An 18,552-nucleotide genomic window follows, 5' to 3' on the forward strand; every position below is an offset into this window, starting at 1 on the left:
TTAGAGAAACATTTGTCAGGAATAATACAAGTACTGTTAATCCTATACTGAGGTATAGGGACAGATCAGGTAACATCTCAAGGACTTCTGCAGCTGTTTCCTGTGATTTTAGTGGAAGTTTCAATGCACTTTTTAGTGGCTTGGTCAAAACTCCTCACTTTATTTTGTTTTGGAAACACGTTTCTTAATTTAAATTCAGAGGGAAGAGATACTTTCAGTCCCTTGTCTAGCTTCTCTATTTACACAGGCCATATGAAAAATTAACCTTAAGGGGTTTGTTTGTATTGCCAGATATTTTAGGATTGCTGACTCATTTTACCAAGCTGAGGGTGTGCACACAGGAGCCAATTGCCACCAAATCAGAAGGAGGAGAACTTAAAGGACATCAAGTGCTCCTACCCTGTCTGTGTGCTTGGTCTTAATCTGGGCATGCAGCCACTGTAAAGTGACAGGCTGTAGCCTCACAGCCCACACCATCCAAGGAGATCACTTGCCTTGTGTGAAGTGCTTTTAGCCTGGAGAAATAGGAATTACAGCAATCCTAACTGAGCCATACCCCTCCAGAGAATCAGGAGCACGGTGGTGCTTGCACGCTGCTGAATGCACACAGCAACCCCAGGAAATGAAAGCTCAGGGAGTGTGCCCTAAGGCAGGGAATGGGAACTCGTCTGGGCAGTGGAAAGGCTCCTGTTTTGGCATCATCGGTTTGGGAATTGGCTCAAAGATACACATGCTGGAAGTGTAGAGAGTATTTTGTGTGTCTGGCACACTGTGCACACTCAGGAGTCGTTTCTGGCTCGGAGGTTTCTTCTGTGCAGTAATAATATAAAATGATACACTTGATGTTGGATCATACTCTTGGTAACTTGTTTGATGTGTTTGCTCCAACGGTGTCACTTGCCCTTAGGTTCTTCCAACAATATGTGTCCGAGTGGGATGTGTGGAAAGGCCAAGCTGTTGCTCTGGGGAAGGATCTGTAGTAAAGCCATCTTTGGTAGTCATTGCTTAGAGATGTCATTTTCCTCCTAAGTCTGACAAAGGACAACCTTTCTTGAATCTCATTTCCATTTGTTGCTGGTTATTTCTGTGTTATTGCTAGAAATAATAAAAGAAGAGTCACAGGATAATGCAAAGAGTTTGCCTGGGTCCAGTGGTGTGTCAGTGTCATGGAGCTGATTTTATTTGAAGGTGCAGCACAATACAGGGACTCCATTGAGCTCCTCCAGAATTGATTTTAAACCTTGATAGCTGCAAATTTAAATTTTCCTTGACACAGAGTAGCATGTGTGATACAAAGGTAATGAACCAAAATACCAGGCCCAGGCGATCTCTTTGCATTATCGTGTGATTCTTCTTTTGCATTACTAAATGGAGAGAGTGATGCATTGAGCCACAAATGCAAAAGCCCGTGCACAGAATACCTATGCAGTCTAAAAATAACATTGAGGAGAGTTAGCAGCACTCATTCCAGCAGCAGTTGTTACCTGTTCTCCAGCCTTGCCTGAGTGGCAGCAGGGTAGGTAATTTTGGTTTCCAGAGCCATGAGGTCGGGTAGGGATCCAGGCATGAAGGCTGTTCACTGCTCAGCCTGTGGCTTTTAGCCACCTGCCTGCACTGGGGGTTTGTTACAGGAGAGGGGCTGAGGGGTGGCTGGTTTTGGGAGGCACTGACAGTTCCTGCATCCCTCTCTTTTTTCTGGCACTGTCTGTGTGTCCTGGCCTGCTGTGAGCTGGGTGAAGCTGGTCAGAGACTCATTGCTGTGTGCGGGGGGTGAGTTCATCCTTTCTGTGGCACCTCTTTTGCAGTTGGCATCAGGTGGGCTGAGCTGTTGTGTGGAAGTGCCCTCACCTTCCCCTTCCTGCCAGAGCTGGTCTGTGTGCTTTGTACCAGGCTGCAGCACCAGTAACAATGGCTGAGCAGTCTCAGGATGAGAAACAGGGAAGGATATCAAACACCTCTCCTGAGTTGGGTACACTGGGCTGACAGAGCTGCCTTTGGAACCACTCCAACAATTCAGAGTCCCAAACTCCCTCATTGCAATGTTTTCTAACTGAGACAATTATTTTTAATATCTAATTAAATTTTGCTTCTTGTGAGCTCAGTCTTTTTTTATTATAGCTTTGGTAGGTCACAAGAGTTAATTACAGTCCTCATTGTAGTGGCCTGTAACATACTTGAAAATTGTCAGCCTGGCTGTTCCTCCACCAACACTATCTGGTTTTAATTAATTAACTTAGCCAGTGGATTCATCAGTTGTTTCTCCAGTCTCAAATATTAATTCCATACAAATTTTTACTCATGTTCTTGACTTTGCATAATTTCTTTTTAAAATGGGTGCTCAATTCCAGACATTGGGCAGCTGCGGTTTACCTGACACCAGAGCACAATGACTTCTCAGGCCTTCTCATGTTCCTGTAAAGTTCCAAAATGCTGTTTGTAGAAGAACTACAGCTCAAGATTAAGTTGTTGAGGCTGAGTTACTGTAGCCATTACTCATTGTTTTGTGTTTGTCTGCTTAATTTTTTCTTGTTTCCTACTTCACAGTTGCTTTTATTGAATTTAATTGATTTCAGATAGTTTCTCCCCTTTAACAAGTTGCTCTTGAGTTATTGTTTTGTCTTCCAATTACATTTGCACTGTCCTGGTGTGGTTTGTCCCTTCTCTAAGTGTGTATTATGTGATGTCACTGGAGCTATTGAATAAGAATAGTGAATGCAATAAATTCCCTGTTAACTAAGAGGGGTGGGGACAGACAAAATGCTGGGAAAACATTTTTGTTGTCTCAGTAAGTGCTGTTGTTTCCATGTGGTGTGGATGACCTAGGTCCTCTTCATAGATGTGCTAGAAAATAGGTTAATCTCTGCTTCTGAACTGCTGCAAATCTCACTGTGCATCTCTCCTGGCAATGTAATGTAGGTGGGTTGTGGCCATTTGGTAACATTTCATGGGTTTATGGATATTTTAATGGAGAAAAAGAATAAAAACATTCACTCTTGAATGGCAATTCTAACACAACATAAAGAATAAATCTGGAAAGCTTCCTAGGAATGCTGAGGTCACTCCAGAACTGCCCAGTTGCACACAAATATGCCAGAAATTATCCAAAAAAAGACTTGACGTTGCCCTGTGAGCCTGAATAAAGTACTTGAAGATGCTTCTAAGTGTTGGATTTAAATCAAAACACATAAGGTAAGATTTTTCTTACAGACTGGGAAATAGGAACGGCTGTGTTGTTTTGTTTATTTTGAACCACTTAAAATCTGGAAGGTGGGAAATTAATTCCTCTTTTAGAAAAACAAAACCACCCTTGGTCAGGAACAAGTACCTTAGGAAAAGTAAGTGCATGCCAGAGCATCTGGTTGAGGTGCCAGCCTGCATTCAGTGCGTGGGACACGTTCCCCTTTTGGGTCTGGGTTGGCAGTTGCTCAGGTGGAGTGAATTGTGTCTGGATCACTCCTTTAAAAGGACTGACTAAGCTGGTTTTGCCTCGGGGTAGAGCTGTGTTAACAGTGAAAAAGGTCAGTAATGAGGATGAATTCCTCCAACTCTGTACAGCAGTGACACACCAGGACTGAGAACTTTGGGGTTTGATGATTCAGCCTTATAAACAGTCCTTGTCTTCTGGTGCTGCTCATACATCCAAGGAGGAATAATGACTATATTGTTTTCTCTCTACAGTTAATGATTTTGGAATACATGTGCCACTCATGGCATATTCTTTTTCCCTCCAATGTAGCAGCTTCTGTAGTTGGACTCCAGCGTTCTCAACCGGATACAAACTCATGGACAGTTTCCTTTTGTACACATAAGCAAATTTTTTGCTATTGAGCAATCTGTTACTTCAATAGCAATAGAAAAAATGCAGTGATCCAGAAACCTTTAGCTGGAAATGGGAAAGTTAAAGATGGGCTTTCATTTAAAATTCAAGTATTTCTTTTTCCTATGATGACTCTTTTTTTCATTCAAGAAGACATTTTCTGTTTTATTGACCTTTCTGCTGTGTAGGGGTGGCTAAACTTGTAGGTTTTGGTGCAGTGCACAATAGAGTGTATCTAAAATAGTCCTGTAATTTATTTTCTCTCTGTTTACAGGAGTTATTCTTCATTGTCTTATGCTGACTGCTTCTGGACTCAGTGTCTTCTGTATTATCACGGCTTTTAGATGAAGGGGCTGTTTTTTATTTCATTCCTATCAGTGACAAATGAAAATACTTACTTATAGTTAAAACAGAAAAAAGAAATCCAAATTTTTATAACAATATTATCTAAATACAGTGTCCTCTGTCATCCTCTCAGCCTCCCTGCAGGATTCAACATGGCCTATGAATCTTGATATCACACACATATATATGCTATTCGAGAGATATTTTTAGATAATGGAGTGATACAGTAAAATACTCATGTACAGAATATAACATATATAGAAAAACTTGAAAAAATGTATTGCAGATCTCATTTTCTAAATTAAGATGTATTGCTCTAAAACTATTCTGACTTGTGATCTAAAAGGCTTAGCTTAAAAGTTGGGTAGAGCAGAAGAGTGAGGGAAGCTCTCCAGGTTGTGCCTATTGGTGATGGAATAGCTCAGGGGGTGGAGGGTGGGTGGGTGGTGCTGGTGAAACAGCTCGGGGAAGGTGGTTTGTTTCCACAGGGATTTACAGTGATTCAAACTGAGCAGTGACTGACCTGGCAGCCCTGAATAGCTGGAGAAGAGGAAAAAATAAAAAAAGAGGGAGCATGAGCATGTTTTCACCTGGTTCAGCAGTAACCCAGCAAGGGAAGATGATTGCCCTGAGTGTTCATCTTCACTTCTTTGATCTGTCATGTAGTCTCTTGCTTTGTGTTGCTGTCAAAACTACTCTATTGGAAAAAGAGATCTACTGATGAACCAATGTGAATCAATGAATCACATATTTTCTGCTTCCTCTTCTCCCTCCCAAGATGTTTTTTTTTCTTTCTGGGTAGATTGCATGTCCTGTGTTTGCTGGAGGTAGTTCAGTTGTTCAGTTAGTTTTTAAGATCATGTGGTTGAAATTTCTTCATTTAATTTGGCCGTGGCAAAAGTTTCTGTAGCTTTTTCTTAAACAGTTGTCAAAACAATTCAATACCCAAATGTGGGTATTGGTAAGTTTGTAAAAAATGTTATGTAAAAACATCTGAAGAAAAAGTTCTAATTAATTTGACTCAGTGTTCCTTCTTCTGTAGTTACTGTGGGTTTCAGTCCCAGTGAAAGGATGCTTAGCTGAAGTGTTGGGGAATAAATTAACCAGAACTGCATGGTTGGGGCTTTTTTGGTCACTCACATGATCATTGGTGTCACAGAATGTGATGAGTTTTCCTGTGTAGACTTGTAATTTCACATATCTGTATACTGCTGCTTTCTGAAATGAGTATTTTTGTATTAACATTTCAGAAGGGATTAGCTTTGGAAAATAATTGCTGTCACTAACCCCATTAGCAAAACTGCTGCTCCTGGCATGCAGGTGGAACAGCAGCTCTGGGTCTGACTGGGCCAGTGTTTGTGGCAGCTCCATTCAGGTCACGTGTGATATGTTCTACACCTGAACAGTGAGAGCTGAGAGAGAATTTGGGTGTGATTTTAGGTGCTGGGAAGTAGGGTAGACCTCTTCTGAAATATCTTCAGAAAGATGCTCTTAAATGTTGTTGCTAATTCTTGTTGGATGAACACAGGACAAAGACCCAAAATTCTTCTAGAAATCTTCACTGCTGTGCTACACTGTTTGCAAGTGTGATGTTGAACTGTCTTTAAAGATTTCAGTGAGCTCTTCCTCAGCTTGCACTGACTTGTGACACCATCTGATGGAGCTGCAGGGAAGCATCAACAACGCCAGATGGGGGGCTGGGGGTAGGGGACAAGGATTGCTCTAAGGTGTTGCCAACCTGGGCTTCATGTAGAGAGGATCTCAGGCTGGCTGTGCTTCGGTGCAGCTGAATCATCTCCTGGTTGTCTCACCAAGGTGCATTGTCCAGTGACTGCTGCTCTTCCTTACAGAGCCTTCATTGCACTAAATTCCAGGATTCTGCATGAGAACATTTGTTCAGACTGGTTTGTTTGCTGTCTTTCCAGTCCCAGCCTGAAGCTTGGGTTTAGAGGCAAACAGAACCTCCTCCATGAGGGCAAGATTGGGTTTTCTGTATTTTCTAATCATGTGTGGTCCTCTCATTTCCCTGCTTCCCTACCTCTAATTGCTGTAGAGTTGCATTTATGGAGAAGTGGAATTTCCTTATCTTGTCTTGGATTTTTCATCTCCCCTGTGTGGGTGTACTGGCAAAACCAATGTTCTGGATCTCCCTGCATCCCAACAACCATTGTTGCCCAGTGTTGCAGATCTATTGCTTTGAGCATTGGAAAAACAGAATCCATTCCTGGAAGAAGACGGAAGAATTGAAGCTGACAAAGGTAAGCCAGCCAGAACCCAGTCTTAAGACCAAATGTACAAAGAATTTCCCAGATGGGTTTCCCTGTGCTCAAGGCATTGCAAAAGTAGATTTCTTGCCATTGCTTATGCCCTCCCTGCCCAGCTTTTGGTAGAATGAGAGTAGTGTTTGTATTCCATGCATGATGATTAAAGGATATTTCCTTATTTTATGATTATACCGTACATGACAATTTTGTCTTCTCAGCAGCATTAATTTATTCCAATATTTACAATTGTATCAGCATGGTTCAGAGCTAAAACTTCTTTCATGTGAAGTACATTTACCACAACACCACGCATGCATGTGTAGAAAATATTAAGCATCTCACAGGTTGCCCTTGCTCATTTCAGAACAATTCATAAGAAGCAAAAATAAAGACAATGCTATGAAGCACAGCAGAATTTTGCAAAGTACCAGAGCTTTATTATTAGTTGGGGTTGGAGCCTGCTGACAATCCTTAGACTGTGACACTGTGTTCTGATTAGAGCCTGGTGGAGACCACTGTTGGTGCTCTAGCACAAATGGACTGCTGCATGTGAGGTTTTGGCACATTATTTTTCTGTTAATTTATGACCCACATGTTGCAATGCTTGACTGTTCCAGCAAAACCTTGCCAGGCTTTATTAAAGGGGAGGGAATAGGTGTGGCAGGCACAAAGCTTTTACATTCTCAATATGTTATTGACCAGAGTGCTGTACAGACTTTAATTTTTAGCTGTTTTTCTTTCCAACAAAACTCATTATTCCCCATAAAAGTTAAGCACAAGAGGATGTGTTGTTCTGAGTTCTGTCAGCTCTTTAGTTTACCTACATCAAATTCTGATGTTTTCCAGTGTGCTGCAATTACTTATGCAGTACCTGAGCTGTAGTTACTCATACCTGTTTCATTTCAAACAGCAGTTTGAGAGACTGTACAGCAGCTGCAGTCATTGCTCCCACAAGGATAAGACTGATACGTGCTGCTTTCCTTTTTCCCTTTTCAACTGAGTACGTTCTCATGTTTTGCCTACAAATCACCATTTTTCTGATTTTTATTGGGGTTTGGAGTATTCACATTTCAGCCTTGTCTGTTTTGCAGGTTGCTTTGTCTTGGTTCATTCAAGTGAAGTCCCAGCACATGAATTGCTCCATTTAGATCCATGAAAAACTGACAGCAAAGACCAAGCAAGCAAAGTAAACCAAGAGCATTCTGAGTTTGATGCCTGTAATTGTCTCCTGGTGGCAACTTTAAGGAAGATTTGATTCTTGTGGTCACATGGAAAGACAGTCCAGCCACAGGCATGTAATAAATGATGCTTAATAAATGATTCCAAAAAGCTGCCTTTATGTGTTTGTTTTGTGACTGCTCTGTTAGACACCAAAAAGTGCTAGGGGGAATCTCTAGATTTACTACTGGTTTTCCTCTAGTTTTCTGTGCTGAACAGGCTGGCTTTGAAATCTGGTGCTAACCAGAGGGAGAAATAGGGAGAGAATCTTCTGCTTCTCAAAATGCATGTCAGGGAGCCTTCCAGCCTCCTGTGAGCACAGCCTGTGATTTAAAAAAATCCAATAAATTTTAAATCCAGAAAACAAGGGGAGAGGTAAGCAAGAGGTACCAAAATGTTTCTCCACTTGCACAGCACAAACCTCCTCCTGTTGTGACACTGTTTGCAGAGACACAGACTGGGAATTGAAATAGGATTGTGGACCAAGCTGAAGCATCACACAATATTTCAAGCTGCTCCAACAAATTAACTATTTAACACTCTGCTAATGTTGTGCACACACTTATTGCCTCCCAGCATGAAAATCAAGCAAATAATTGCAACAAGCTTCTGCCCAGTAGAAGTCACTGTAATGTAATGAGAAACTTTGTCCTGTGAGTAAACAGAAGGAGCAGGAAGCTGTTGGAAGCAGGTCGATGCTGCTTTAGATACAGGAAGAACGATTCAGGAGGGCTCTGTGTCGGTGCCTTCAGCTCCGGGTGCAGTTTCCAGCTGCTGTGGTGGCTGTTCTCCGCGGTAACGCAGCAACTGGACCACACCCCCTCCTGCTGCAGGATGCTAAAGAGCCCTTGGAGCACTATCTGCTGTACTGCACGGGAACTGCACCGCTTCTAATTACCACAGCACTGCCAGCTGAGAGGCTTTTTCATCCCACGGAATGACAAGGAAATTCCTCGTTCTGTGTCTAGTGATCCTGTTGTGTTTTCTTTCAATGTTTCTGTAGTAATCCTGTTTTTATTGCAGAAGAGGACTATGTTGATTTTAAATCAATACCAGAGTTGTATCTATCGGTGCATTTTATCTCATTTCAAAGTAAGTTGTTGATTAAAAATAAGCATTCTTGGCCACCTGATGCTCTTCTTGTTTAGTGCTCCTGTATGGTGGTATTATGTTAATATTTTGGAAGAATACTCAAGGATTTGAGCATGTTTTTCTTCTCACTTAGACCTTGCAAATGACTGAAAAGCTTTCCCCACTCCTAACCTCTCTTCTGTTGTGCAACAAAAGAGCTTTCCTTTAAGCATCTTGGTTTCCAAGCACAAGGAATCATCTCTGGGCATTACTGAACGTTTGACTTAAGGTGTGATGAATCCTCTTATGCCAAGTTGAATTTTTTTATGTATGCTGTAGATTAATGTTTAATTTACCTAAAATGAGTGTGGAATTAGTGTTGTTCAGAGTTCTTTTTTAAAGTTGTTCTGTTCAGATCTTGGGTTTAAAATCTCTGAAGTCTGCATTGGATGTCATAGCCTGACTTGGTTTGTCTTAGATGATGATTATAACAGTACAAAAACCTTGTTCTGGCTTCATGACCCGCATAGGGGGAAAGCTTTTTAAACAATCTGAAAACTTACTCACTGATTTCTTTAAATGTATTTTTTGGTTTCTTACTGTACTGACTTAGCAGTTGTTGTCATTGCACTTTGGTACCAGTCTTGGGGAGGGACATGTTTTGGTGACATGTGGCACAGCAGCCATTGCAAAATAATGGTGTTGGTGTTGCTGAACTTTTAGGTTTCCTTGTTTCTTAGAATTTAAGAAATCCTAGTGTAGTTCAGAAAGCTTCTGCAGCTTCTTGTGACTTGAGTACAAAAATACCAATAGCCTCCCTAAACCAGTATAAAACTGTGTTTGGAGCTGTGCATGTAATACAGTAAATCCATGGCAATATTGTGAAAACTATATAAAAATGCAAATCTACCTTTTTTTAACTTGATAATGCTTATGCATCCCCTCCTCCTTTCTGTCTTTATAGGTCTACGAGGGCTAATCAATCTTGGGAACACATGTTTTATGAACTGTATTGTCCAGGCACTTACCCACACTCCACTGCTGCGAGATTTCTTCCTCTCCGACAGGCACAAATGTGAAATGCAAAGCCCCAGCTCATGTCTGGTCTGTGAAATGTCTACGCTCTTTCAGGAGGTGAGTGCTCTTTGCCACAAAGCATCACCTTGCCACAGATGCTGTTTCTTACCCCAAAAGGAATTGTGTTCTATTTCAAATATAAAGGGAATGCAAGTCGTGTTTCCTCTCAAAATGTAGTAAAACAAAGCAGTAAAGATTGAGACCTCACTGTCAAAAATACCCAGCTGCTGAAAGGGAATCTAATGGCTTTTAAGTGCTATTGTGAAGTCACCCTTGTTTAGGCAAAGCTGGTATTGGAAATAATTACAGTGCTGCCTGTTCTTCTGAGACTGAGCTGGGAATCCTTAGTCTTAAAGCTGAATGTGTGCTTTAATTAAAGGTGCAAGTTGTAACTGGAAAATATGTCACGAGCTCTTCAGGTGATAATGGGAGTGAGAATAAAGCAGCAGTATACATCCTTGTGGTTTAAGGTACTGCATTATGTAGGTCTGTATGAATATTTTAAAGATCTCAATTTAGTGCTTGTTCACCAGCAGAAACATCTTTTCTGTCATCTCTTATGTGCAAACGCAGTAAGGGCCAGGAAGGAGGATAAAGAGAAGTGAATGTTTTGCTACAGTTTGTGTCTTCCCTGTACAAGCTGCACTTCTTTCCCTTTCCCACTCAGGAACTTGGCTTTGCAGTGTGTCTTTTCTGTAGGTCTGGTTCATGCTGTGGGAGACAAGCACAGCCTTTTCCTTAATAAATAGTCCAGGAGCTTTATTATCTGTCTTAATTCCACATCAGTATTGTAAGGACTGTGGGTGGACATGGGCTCCTAGTTTTATGATGTCTTTCAAAACAAACCCAATTCTGTGCCTTTCCCTCAGTGGTAGATCTGCTTTCTTGGTAAGTAAAATAAAACCAACCAAAAAAACAGAAAGAGCTGTAGTGTACGTGCTGACATGGAGCATTTAAAATTGCTGGAGATGTCTGTACACAGAGCAGGTTTTCTGTGGATGTGCTGTCATGGAAGTTCATTCTGACAGGGACCAACTTAAAATAGCTTTACCTTTATCTTGTGATTTTCAATTTGATTTTACTCCTGTGCCTTTTTCACCAGAGATGATTCTTTTTGCTCACTGCAGGGGAGTTAAACATATATAGAAGAAGGTAAAGCCCCCTTAGTTGTTCCAGTACAAAGTTGTTTTCTGCTCATACTCAAGACTTCTGAGGAATTTGCAACATTTCATGCTGCTTATCAATCATCAGCTGTATGTTACATTTTTTATTTTTTGTTCTATTTTTCAATTGTTCCTGAGTCTGTCAGGAAAGGAAGTAAAAACAAAAGGCAGGCAGACCAATAGGTAGCAGCTGTAGGATTATTGAAACCAGATGTGCAGTTAAGTGGGGAAATACCACAATGCCTAGATGAAAAAATCAGTCATGGTATAGAAATACCAGTTTCTGTAGACTATTAATACAGAAACCTCTTTGCTTATTTAAAACTAAGGAACTATTATATTCCTGATATCCTTTCATTAAATAGAGATAAAGAAGTCTCAACACTGATGAACATCACCACACTCTATTTACACATGCATTTTTAAAAAAATCCCTTGGGAAGGGGGAAATGAGTGTTACATTACAGATTGAGAGGCTGCAGGAAAGATCAAGACTCTCTAGGTAATGATTTTTGTTTCCATTTTTGTGTGTGGAGCCCTGTTGATGGCTCAGGATGCTTTTTGCTCTACTATGAGCATGGAACAAAGAACAGGCTGTTATCCAAAATGGGGTTTAAATGCAGCATTTGTGTTATTGTGTTAGTTTCAGTTGTAATCAAGTTTAATTTCATACACAACTTTGGGAAGCTCAGCCTTCATTTTCAAATCAAAATTCATGCCTGCACTTGCATTACTTCTATTAATTAAATGTTCTGCAACATGAGGGTGTATGGATGAGGGAACAGCCATATCTGTGATACCAGACTGTGCAGACAGCAATAGTCCCTGTCCTTATTTCACATTAAATACTTCAGCCATGTGCTGTGGGAGGACACAGAAAATGACTCAACCTCCTTGAAGTAAAACTGGAGCTTAATCCTCCTAAGGAAAGCTGTTGGGTCTGTAACCAACTTGGTATATTTTAACTCACAAGCAGTAAATACCTTGTCATGCTTATGGCTCTGTCAGCACCCATTGTACAGTTCTGTTCCCAGTGAGTTATAAATTCTTTGCATTCAGAATTAAAACAAAAATCTTACAATTTTTGGAGCAGACCAGTGGTTATGTTTCACATCCCAGCTCTCTGCAGTGGTTGTAATGAAGATTCTGTCGCTGCCTTTGCAGAGCTGAGGTCTGAGCAAAGGAAGGCAAACCAGGAGATCTCAGTGCTATGGTTAAGAATTCCTTTGTAATTGAATTACCAGGGAAACTTTGATTCAGGTTCTGTCTTGTTTCTACATAGCTTTCCCACTGGGATTAACTGGTGTGGTTATCCCAAAGCATCTTACCCAGGGACAAACAATCAGGGCAAGGGTTAATTTCATCTCCCCTCCACCCTTCTCATCTGAAGGTGTGATCTTAGGCAAATGGAATGCCAGGGGATCTGGTGAGTGCCTGAGTGGGAGCTCTCCAGGAGAAAAAGAGAGACTGTTTTGAACATTGAATAAAACTTACTATATATAAATAACCAAGTTTTGCTCTTTTGCCTCTTAAACAGAACTTACCCATCCCACTTTATTTCTTTTTTGTTTAAAATCGTGTAGTTATATATAGGTTGAGGTGGTTTCTGTGTGATAAATAGGAAGCTACACAGTTCTTCCACCTTGAAGTAGGTTGGTGGTGAGTAATGACTATCAGATGGTTCTCAGGACTGAGGTGGTTTTTTCCTGGTAGCTTTTCTGGCAGACACACCAAGCATTGAGATCTGTTTGTTTTAAAAATATCTGACTGCATCAATTAACATTCTCCTTTGTGCTACATGAAACCCATTTCTCAATAGAATCATGGCATGACTTACACTGCATAAGAAAAGGAATGGAAAGGATTTGGGAGTAACAGATAGTGGTGAAGCTGGACAGGGGGAAGATAGAACACACAGAATCCATTCATTGATCCTTTTGGCTGAAAAGCTTGGTGCACTCCTTTTTACCTACTGGCATTTGTGTTGTAGTTTTGTTTCACCAGTGAAAATTAATTTCAGGATGGTCCACACCCTGAGGTTTATCTAAATCCTTTCCAGAATGACCACTCAGGAGGGTAGGATTAGAAGTTCTGTGTCTCATGTGCTCTGTGACTGGAATAGTAGGAATGGGAGTAGAGCAGAATGCAGTGCATCCACTCAGAGGTGGAAGGAACAAACCCTTCCTTTTCCCCATCATTGCTTATCCCTGTGAGCCTAGCACAGTGCACAGCACAAGCACGGGAAGAGTTGAGAAGTGAGGACCAAGAGGGAAAAGGAGATGATTTATGGCTTTGATATCTGAAGATGCTACTGTTGAAGTGACTTACGTATAAAATAAATTACAGCAAAGGTACTGGAGGGGAGAAAAATGTAGTTAAGGCTCTTTACATAGACAGAAGCCTTGCAATTTGTCATGGAAAATAGAGTTTGTGGTGATTTAGTAAAATTCAGTACTTTTCCCTGAAAGAAGTGAAGAACATACAGAGTTCATGCAAGCAAAATGTATTTTATGATTCTTTGAACCATTGTTCTTTGGGAAGCCTCCAGAAGGTGTTCTCTTGCACGTGTTCCATGTGTTGCTCAGTCCTTTCATCCATTGTAAATTGCCAGAAAATTTGAAGTCTGTACTGAGAACCAATTTCCAAGAGGAGTTTTTGAATCCTCAAATTGGACTTGAACCTGGTACAGGATTTCTGCCTATAAACTCGTAATTACAAAGCTCAGAGACAGTTTAGCGGATACATGTGCAGGATAAATCAAATTTATCTGTTTATTCACATAATTGAGAAACTTCTGTGCATGTTTTTGGCAGGAGGAGAAAGAAGTACAGATGTGTACAATGGGGTCTTGCTTTGTTTTAAAACTTCACTGTTGTCTGTATATTTTTGGTAACAATAATGCAAATTACAAAGCCTATAGTTTTCTAAATCCTCCATAGATTCTTTCTAGAATGCAGCAGCAAGTGTTTTAAGTGGAAAAACAAAATTACTTTTACTTGGGCTGTGTGTAAGAATGGAGGCTTTGAATCCTGGTTGGTTTGTTCTTTCTCCCCCTCTCCCTTTTTTTTTTCCTGGAATAGCAATTAAGCAGTGTATTACCCAGCACTTTGAAATTGCTCAGACTAGTTCTCTCCAATATAAACAACTGATACTGCTGAATTGAAAACAAATTTAAACAAAAAAAAGCTTAAGTTATGTTTGGAACAGTTGTTTAACAGTTGTATTTTAAAGGTGACTTGCAAATACATCATTGTTTATATTTGCACACTTCAGTGAAAAGGTTGGAATAAAACTTTGCATGGACTCTTTTCCTTTTTGTGGACTGGAACAGCTCTGATAGGCTGCTTTTCCCAGAAGCAAGGAAATGACAGAGATGGGATGGATGTTTTATACATTCCAGTTAAAATATTGTTATTGAATGTGTTCAGATTCTTTATTTTATTTAATATTTATCTGAGCAGTGAAGCTTTTCCCCCCATCCCACATTCTTACCAGGCAGATTTCTAGATTTTTGTGTGATAATAGTTAATAATTTGATAAAGCTTCATGTCAGATCCTTCTCATCCTACTGAGGCAGCAGAGAATGTAAAATCTGCTGGCAGGTCTTGTGTCTGCAGTGGAGTAATTACATGGAGTGCTGGTGGTTAAAATGACCAGAGAGCTCTGGGACTAATTGTAAGGAGTGACAGAACAGGGAAGTTTTATTGCTGCAGTTCCCTGAATTATGTTGAGCAGCAGCTGCATCAGCAGATTTCAATTACCACACTCCTGCTCCAGTCCCTCAGTGTCATCCTTGTTGGCATCAGAGTTAACTATTGATCTTTGTATTTATAGGAGCATTTTGTGGTGTTTGGCTGCAGAGGTGCAGCTTCTTGTTTGGGAAAAGTGGAGCTTGTGAGGAAGAAATTTCTGAGGGAGGAAATACACTGAAATCATGTAGAAAACCCTACTAATATGAGGACTAGATGAAGATTGTGCTGCCTTTTGCCAACCTGTCCCTTAAAATACAGTGTTTTCTCTCAGCAGGTTTGTAGCACAGTGCCTGTGCTTGGACTTGCATAAAATGCTCAGAGACTGTTCAGGGAGAAACTCAGGGCTGGGGAAGGAAGCTCACTTTTCCAATAAGGATGAGAATGATATACTGCTGGGGCTTGAAATCTTGTTTTTTGTTCTATGTATTTGCCACTTACTGTCTTCTGTTTGGGAAGAGTAACTGAAAAGAAACCACCATGGATTTGATAGGATCTTGGGAAAACATAATTGTGGTGTTGCAGGCAGCATTTACTGGCAGATACCTTTGCTGAAGGTGAGGGAAGGCAAAATGACTCACAAATGTTCCCTGTCAAGGGAATAAACTCTTCTGGGCCTTTCCTGACTCCTGCAGGGACACCATGAGCATCCCTGCTTTACTTTTGGAACTGGTACCACTGTGCAGGGATAAAGGAAGGGCTGAACCTCAACCCAGCAAAACAACAGACCCTTAGCATGGGTGGTTTTTTGGCATGGTTTTTTTTTGGGGGGGGTGGGTTGGTTGGGGAGTTTTTTGTTTGTTTGGGTTTTTTCAAGTGGGACCTGGCTGGTTTTTAATTTTAAAAAGTTTCTGTTGGCTGTGTCCTCCTGCCCTGTGCTGATTTCCCTCCCCAGCTGTGTCACCCTCCAGCAGCAGCAGTGTTTCACATCAGGCTGTGCTGACTGAATAATTCATCTATGCACTCTCTAATGTGCTTCTGGCAAAATCACCTGGGGCAGTTTTAGTCACTCTGGAGTCAGCTCATCAGATTTTGACTGAAGCAGATGAAGGAGCATCTGCAGGAGATGGTCCAGCACCAGATTCCCAGGCAGGGGACACCCTGCTGGAGCAGGGATGGCAGCTGGCTCTGGGGATCACTGCCTGAATGGGGACCTTCAGCTCTGCTAACAGCTGGCTCAATAAAGTTGGTTTTAAAGCCTTTTACGTTGAAAGGCCAGTACTGGCATGAGGCTGCTGCCCTGCTTAGAAATTTTTCCATAAAACTGAAGTGTGCACAGCATTTGGATGCAGAGTTGTCGTGGGTCAGGGATTGGCTGACAGTCAGCATCTTATATTCTCATCTTCAGTGTTTGTTCTGGTATGGGGGTGCATTTCATTCACATAATTTGTGAATGAAATTGCTGATCCTTTTCAAGTGCAGGAATTTTTTTCCTCTCTTTCCTCCCCAGGCTATTTTAATAAAAGCCAGTGGTATCAGTAAGCAAACTGTGAGTGATGTTTGTGTCTGTCTCCCCCACTCCCTGCACCCCCACGTTTTTCAGGCTAATCCATCACAAATTGATGGAATTTCAGGGAAGAAAACTGAGCTGCTCAGTTCTGAGATCACTCCTCCAGTAGTGTGTGACAAAAGCTGTCTCTCTCCTTTATTATTAAGGCCATCAGAATTAAACGGTTTAAATTGATTTGACTAATTGCACTCATTTGACTTTTTAATAATGCAATGCACCGAGGCTGTGTCAGCTGTTAACAATCATGTCCTTCTCTTTGCTTTGAGCAGTTTTACTCTGGGCACCGATCTCCTCACATTCCATATAGGTTATTGCACCTGGTATGGACTCACGCACGGCATTTAGCAGGGTACGAGCAACAAGATGCACACGAGTTCCTCATTGCTGCATTAGATGTGCTACACAGACACTGCAAAGGTAAGGCTTCTCCTGGGGCTCCAGTCAACAAGGATTATTGCATCAAAAGGAGGTAGAACCATCTCTTCTTAAACCAAGTCTAGTGCAGCACTCTTAGCAAGTGCCTTTAAAAATGTTCGGTAGACTTAAAATATTTAGAAATAAATAAACCATTTTCACTGTCAAAAAGTACCAAGAGTTAGAAGCAGACAAGCCTGTACATTGGTTTGAATCACCATCATGATATTCTCTTATTGGTTGTGAGTCACTGTCTTTTCTTTTAAATTGCCATTTTAATTCTATTTATACTTTAAGCAGTTAGATCTGTTACTCAGTGTGTCATGGGACTCTTGAAAATAACATGGGGGAGAGGTTATGTTCTTAATACTTAATATTATTATTCTGCTTAAATATGATTCTACTGTATTTCTGATACCAAATTGCTTACAGAAATGTGAATAAGAAAGAGCAATGGGTGGCTATGGTATCTTGTTTTATTAGTCTGTATAGAACAATACATAATTGTACAACACAATAAAAATATTCAGTGTCATGCTTTTTGATATGAAGTATCTAAGTCTTGATTTCGTAATATGATATGAAATGATGTATTTTCTGTTTGTTAGCTGAACTCAAGCTGAGCTGAAAATTTCCCAATCTGCCAATGTTTGCTCTAGCTTGATTCACTTACTGCAGCAGCAGCAAAATTTTTACTATTCCTCCAAGGAAGAAGTAGTAGGGTTGATACTAACAGAACAAACAAAAAGTCCTTGGTTATCAAAAAGAAGATTTAAGTTCAACTTTGCTCAAATGCTCTTAGGAAAAGCACTTAGGGTTTAGTTTTTTGGCTTATCAGAGGACTGTCAAAGGAAAGGCTGCTGCTACTTCTCTGAACCATTGTGAATCTTGCTTTTATCTCTAAGGTAGCCCTGCATGACAGCAGATGGGCTTGTTCACATCCATAATTGGTGCCTCCAAATGAATTCTCTCCAAAAAAAGTATTGCCAAGGACAGGAGTACACAGAGCAGTTCCTTTGTAGTTATTAATGTCTGTCATATGACAACCACTAACTGGATTTCAATAATCCAAATTAAACTGGCGTGGAAGTCCAGTAAGGAACAAAATCTACCCAAATATTGACTTCTTAACACTGAATAAATTCAGCTGCAAACAGAAGCACTTCTTTGTTCATGTTAAATTTCTGAACCGTTGATCTAACAAATCTTGAAGGTTTTTTCATCATCTCTGATATAAGATAATGCTCACATTTCTTCTAGACATCCTCATTAATTAATGAAGTAGTATTTGTGTCTCAGAATTGTAAAGAGAAAAACTTGCAACAGTAAAGGTCCCTGAGCTCTTCTCAAACTGATAAAGAATCTGAAAGGACTTTAGAAAAAAAAATGTGGTTTGACTTTAAATGAAGAATCTCTCTGACATATCTTCCTTGACATCTCTGCAGCCAGGTTTTCAAACTTCTGTTTTTGAAGAAATAGAGAGGCTTTTATTAAATCATAGTAAATAATCTATACCACATCAAGGTAATTTAAAAGAAGTGGTTGAGCAGTTGTGTGGGAACCAAACAAGTTAATCTAAACCAGAATTTCAAGTATAGTCATGCAAAACCACATTTGGAATGAACTAGTTTTCAGTGTAATGAGAAAGTTTTCCCACTTGTGTATGCACACAGACACACTTGCATGTGAAGTGTGCAGATGTAAAAATATTATTACTAATAGTGAGAATATGTCCTACAGCTACAATAAGCAAATAATACCTCCCCTGCCAATACTAAATATTTATTTTAATGAACAAAAAAAGCTTTTAAAGCTTCCAGTCAATAGTAATGAAGTTTTACAATTAACACACAGTGAAATAAAATAAAGTCTTGGGGGAAATTTTGCTCCAGTTTTTGGACATTATTCATGATCACCAAGGCTT

General features: G+C 40.4%; 1 protein-coding gene across 5 annotated transcripts in view; it reads left to right on the forward strand.

The window, feature by feature from the left end:
• USP22 (ubiquitin specific peptidase 22) overlaps positions 1–18,552 on the forward strand; it is an 89,341-nt gene that overhangs the window by 54,975 nt on the left and 15,814 nt on the right. For all 5 annotated transcript variants that reach the window (XM_053991907.1, XM_053991908.1, XM_053991912.1 and 2 more), the window contains 2 exons: positions 9,680–9,849; positions 16,484–16,631. In XM_053991907.1, the coding sequence (XP_053847882.1) occupies positions 9,680–9,849; positions 16,484–16,631 (318 nt within the window). The remainder of the gene's footprint in view (positions 1–9,679; positions 9,850–16,483; positions 16,632–18,552) is intronic.

The sequence above is a fragment of the Vidua macroura genome, chromosome 16 (assembly GCF_024509145.1).
Source record: "Vidua macroura isolate BioBank_ID:100142 chromosome 16, ASM2450914v1, whole genome shotgun sequence".
Classification (NCBI taxonomy): Eukaryota; Metazoa; Chordata; class Aves; order Passeriformes; family Viduidae; genus Vidua; species Vidua macroura.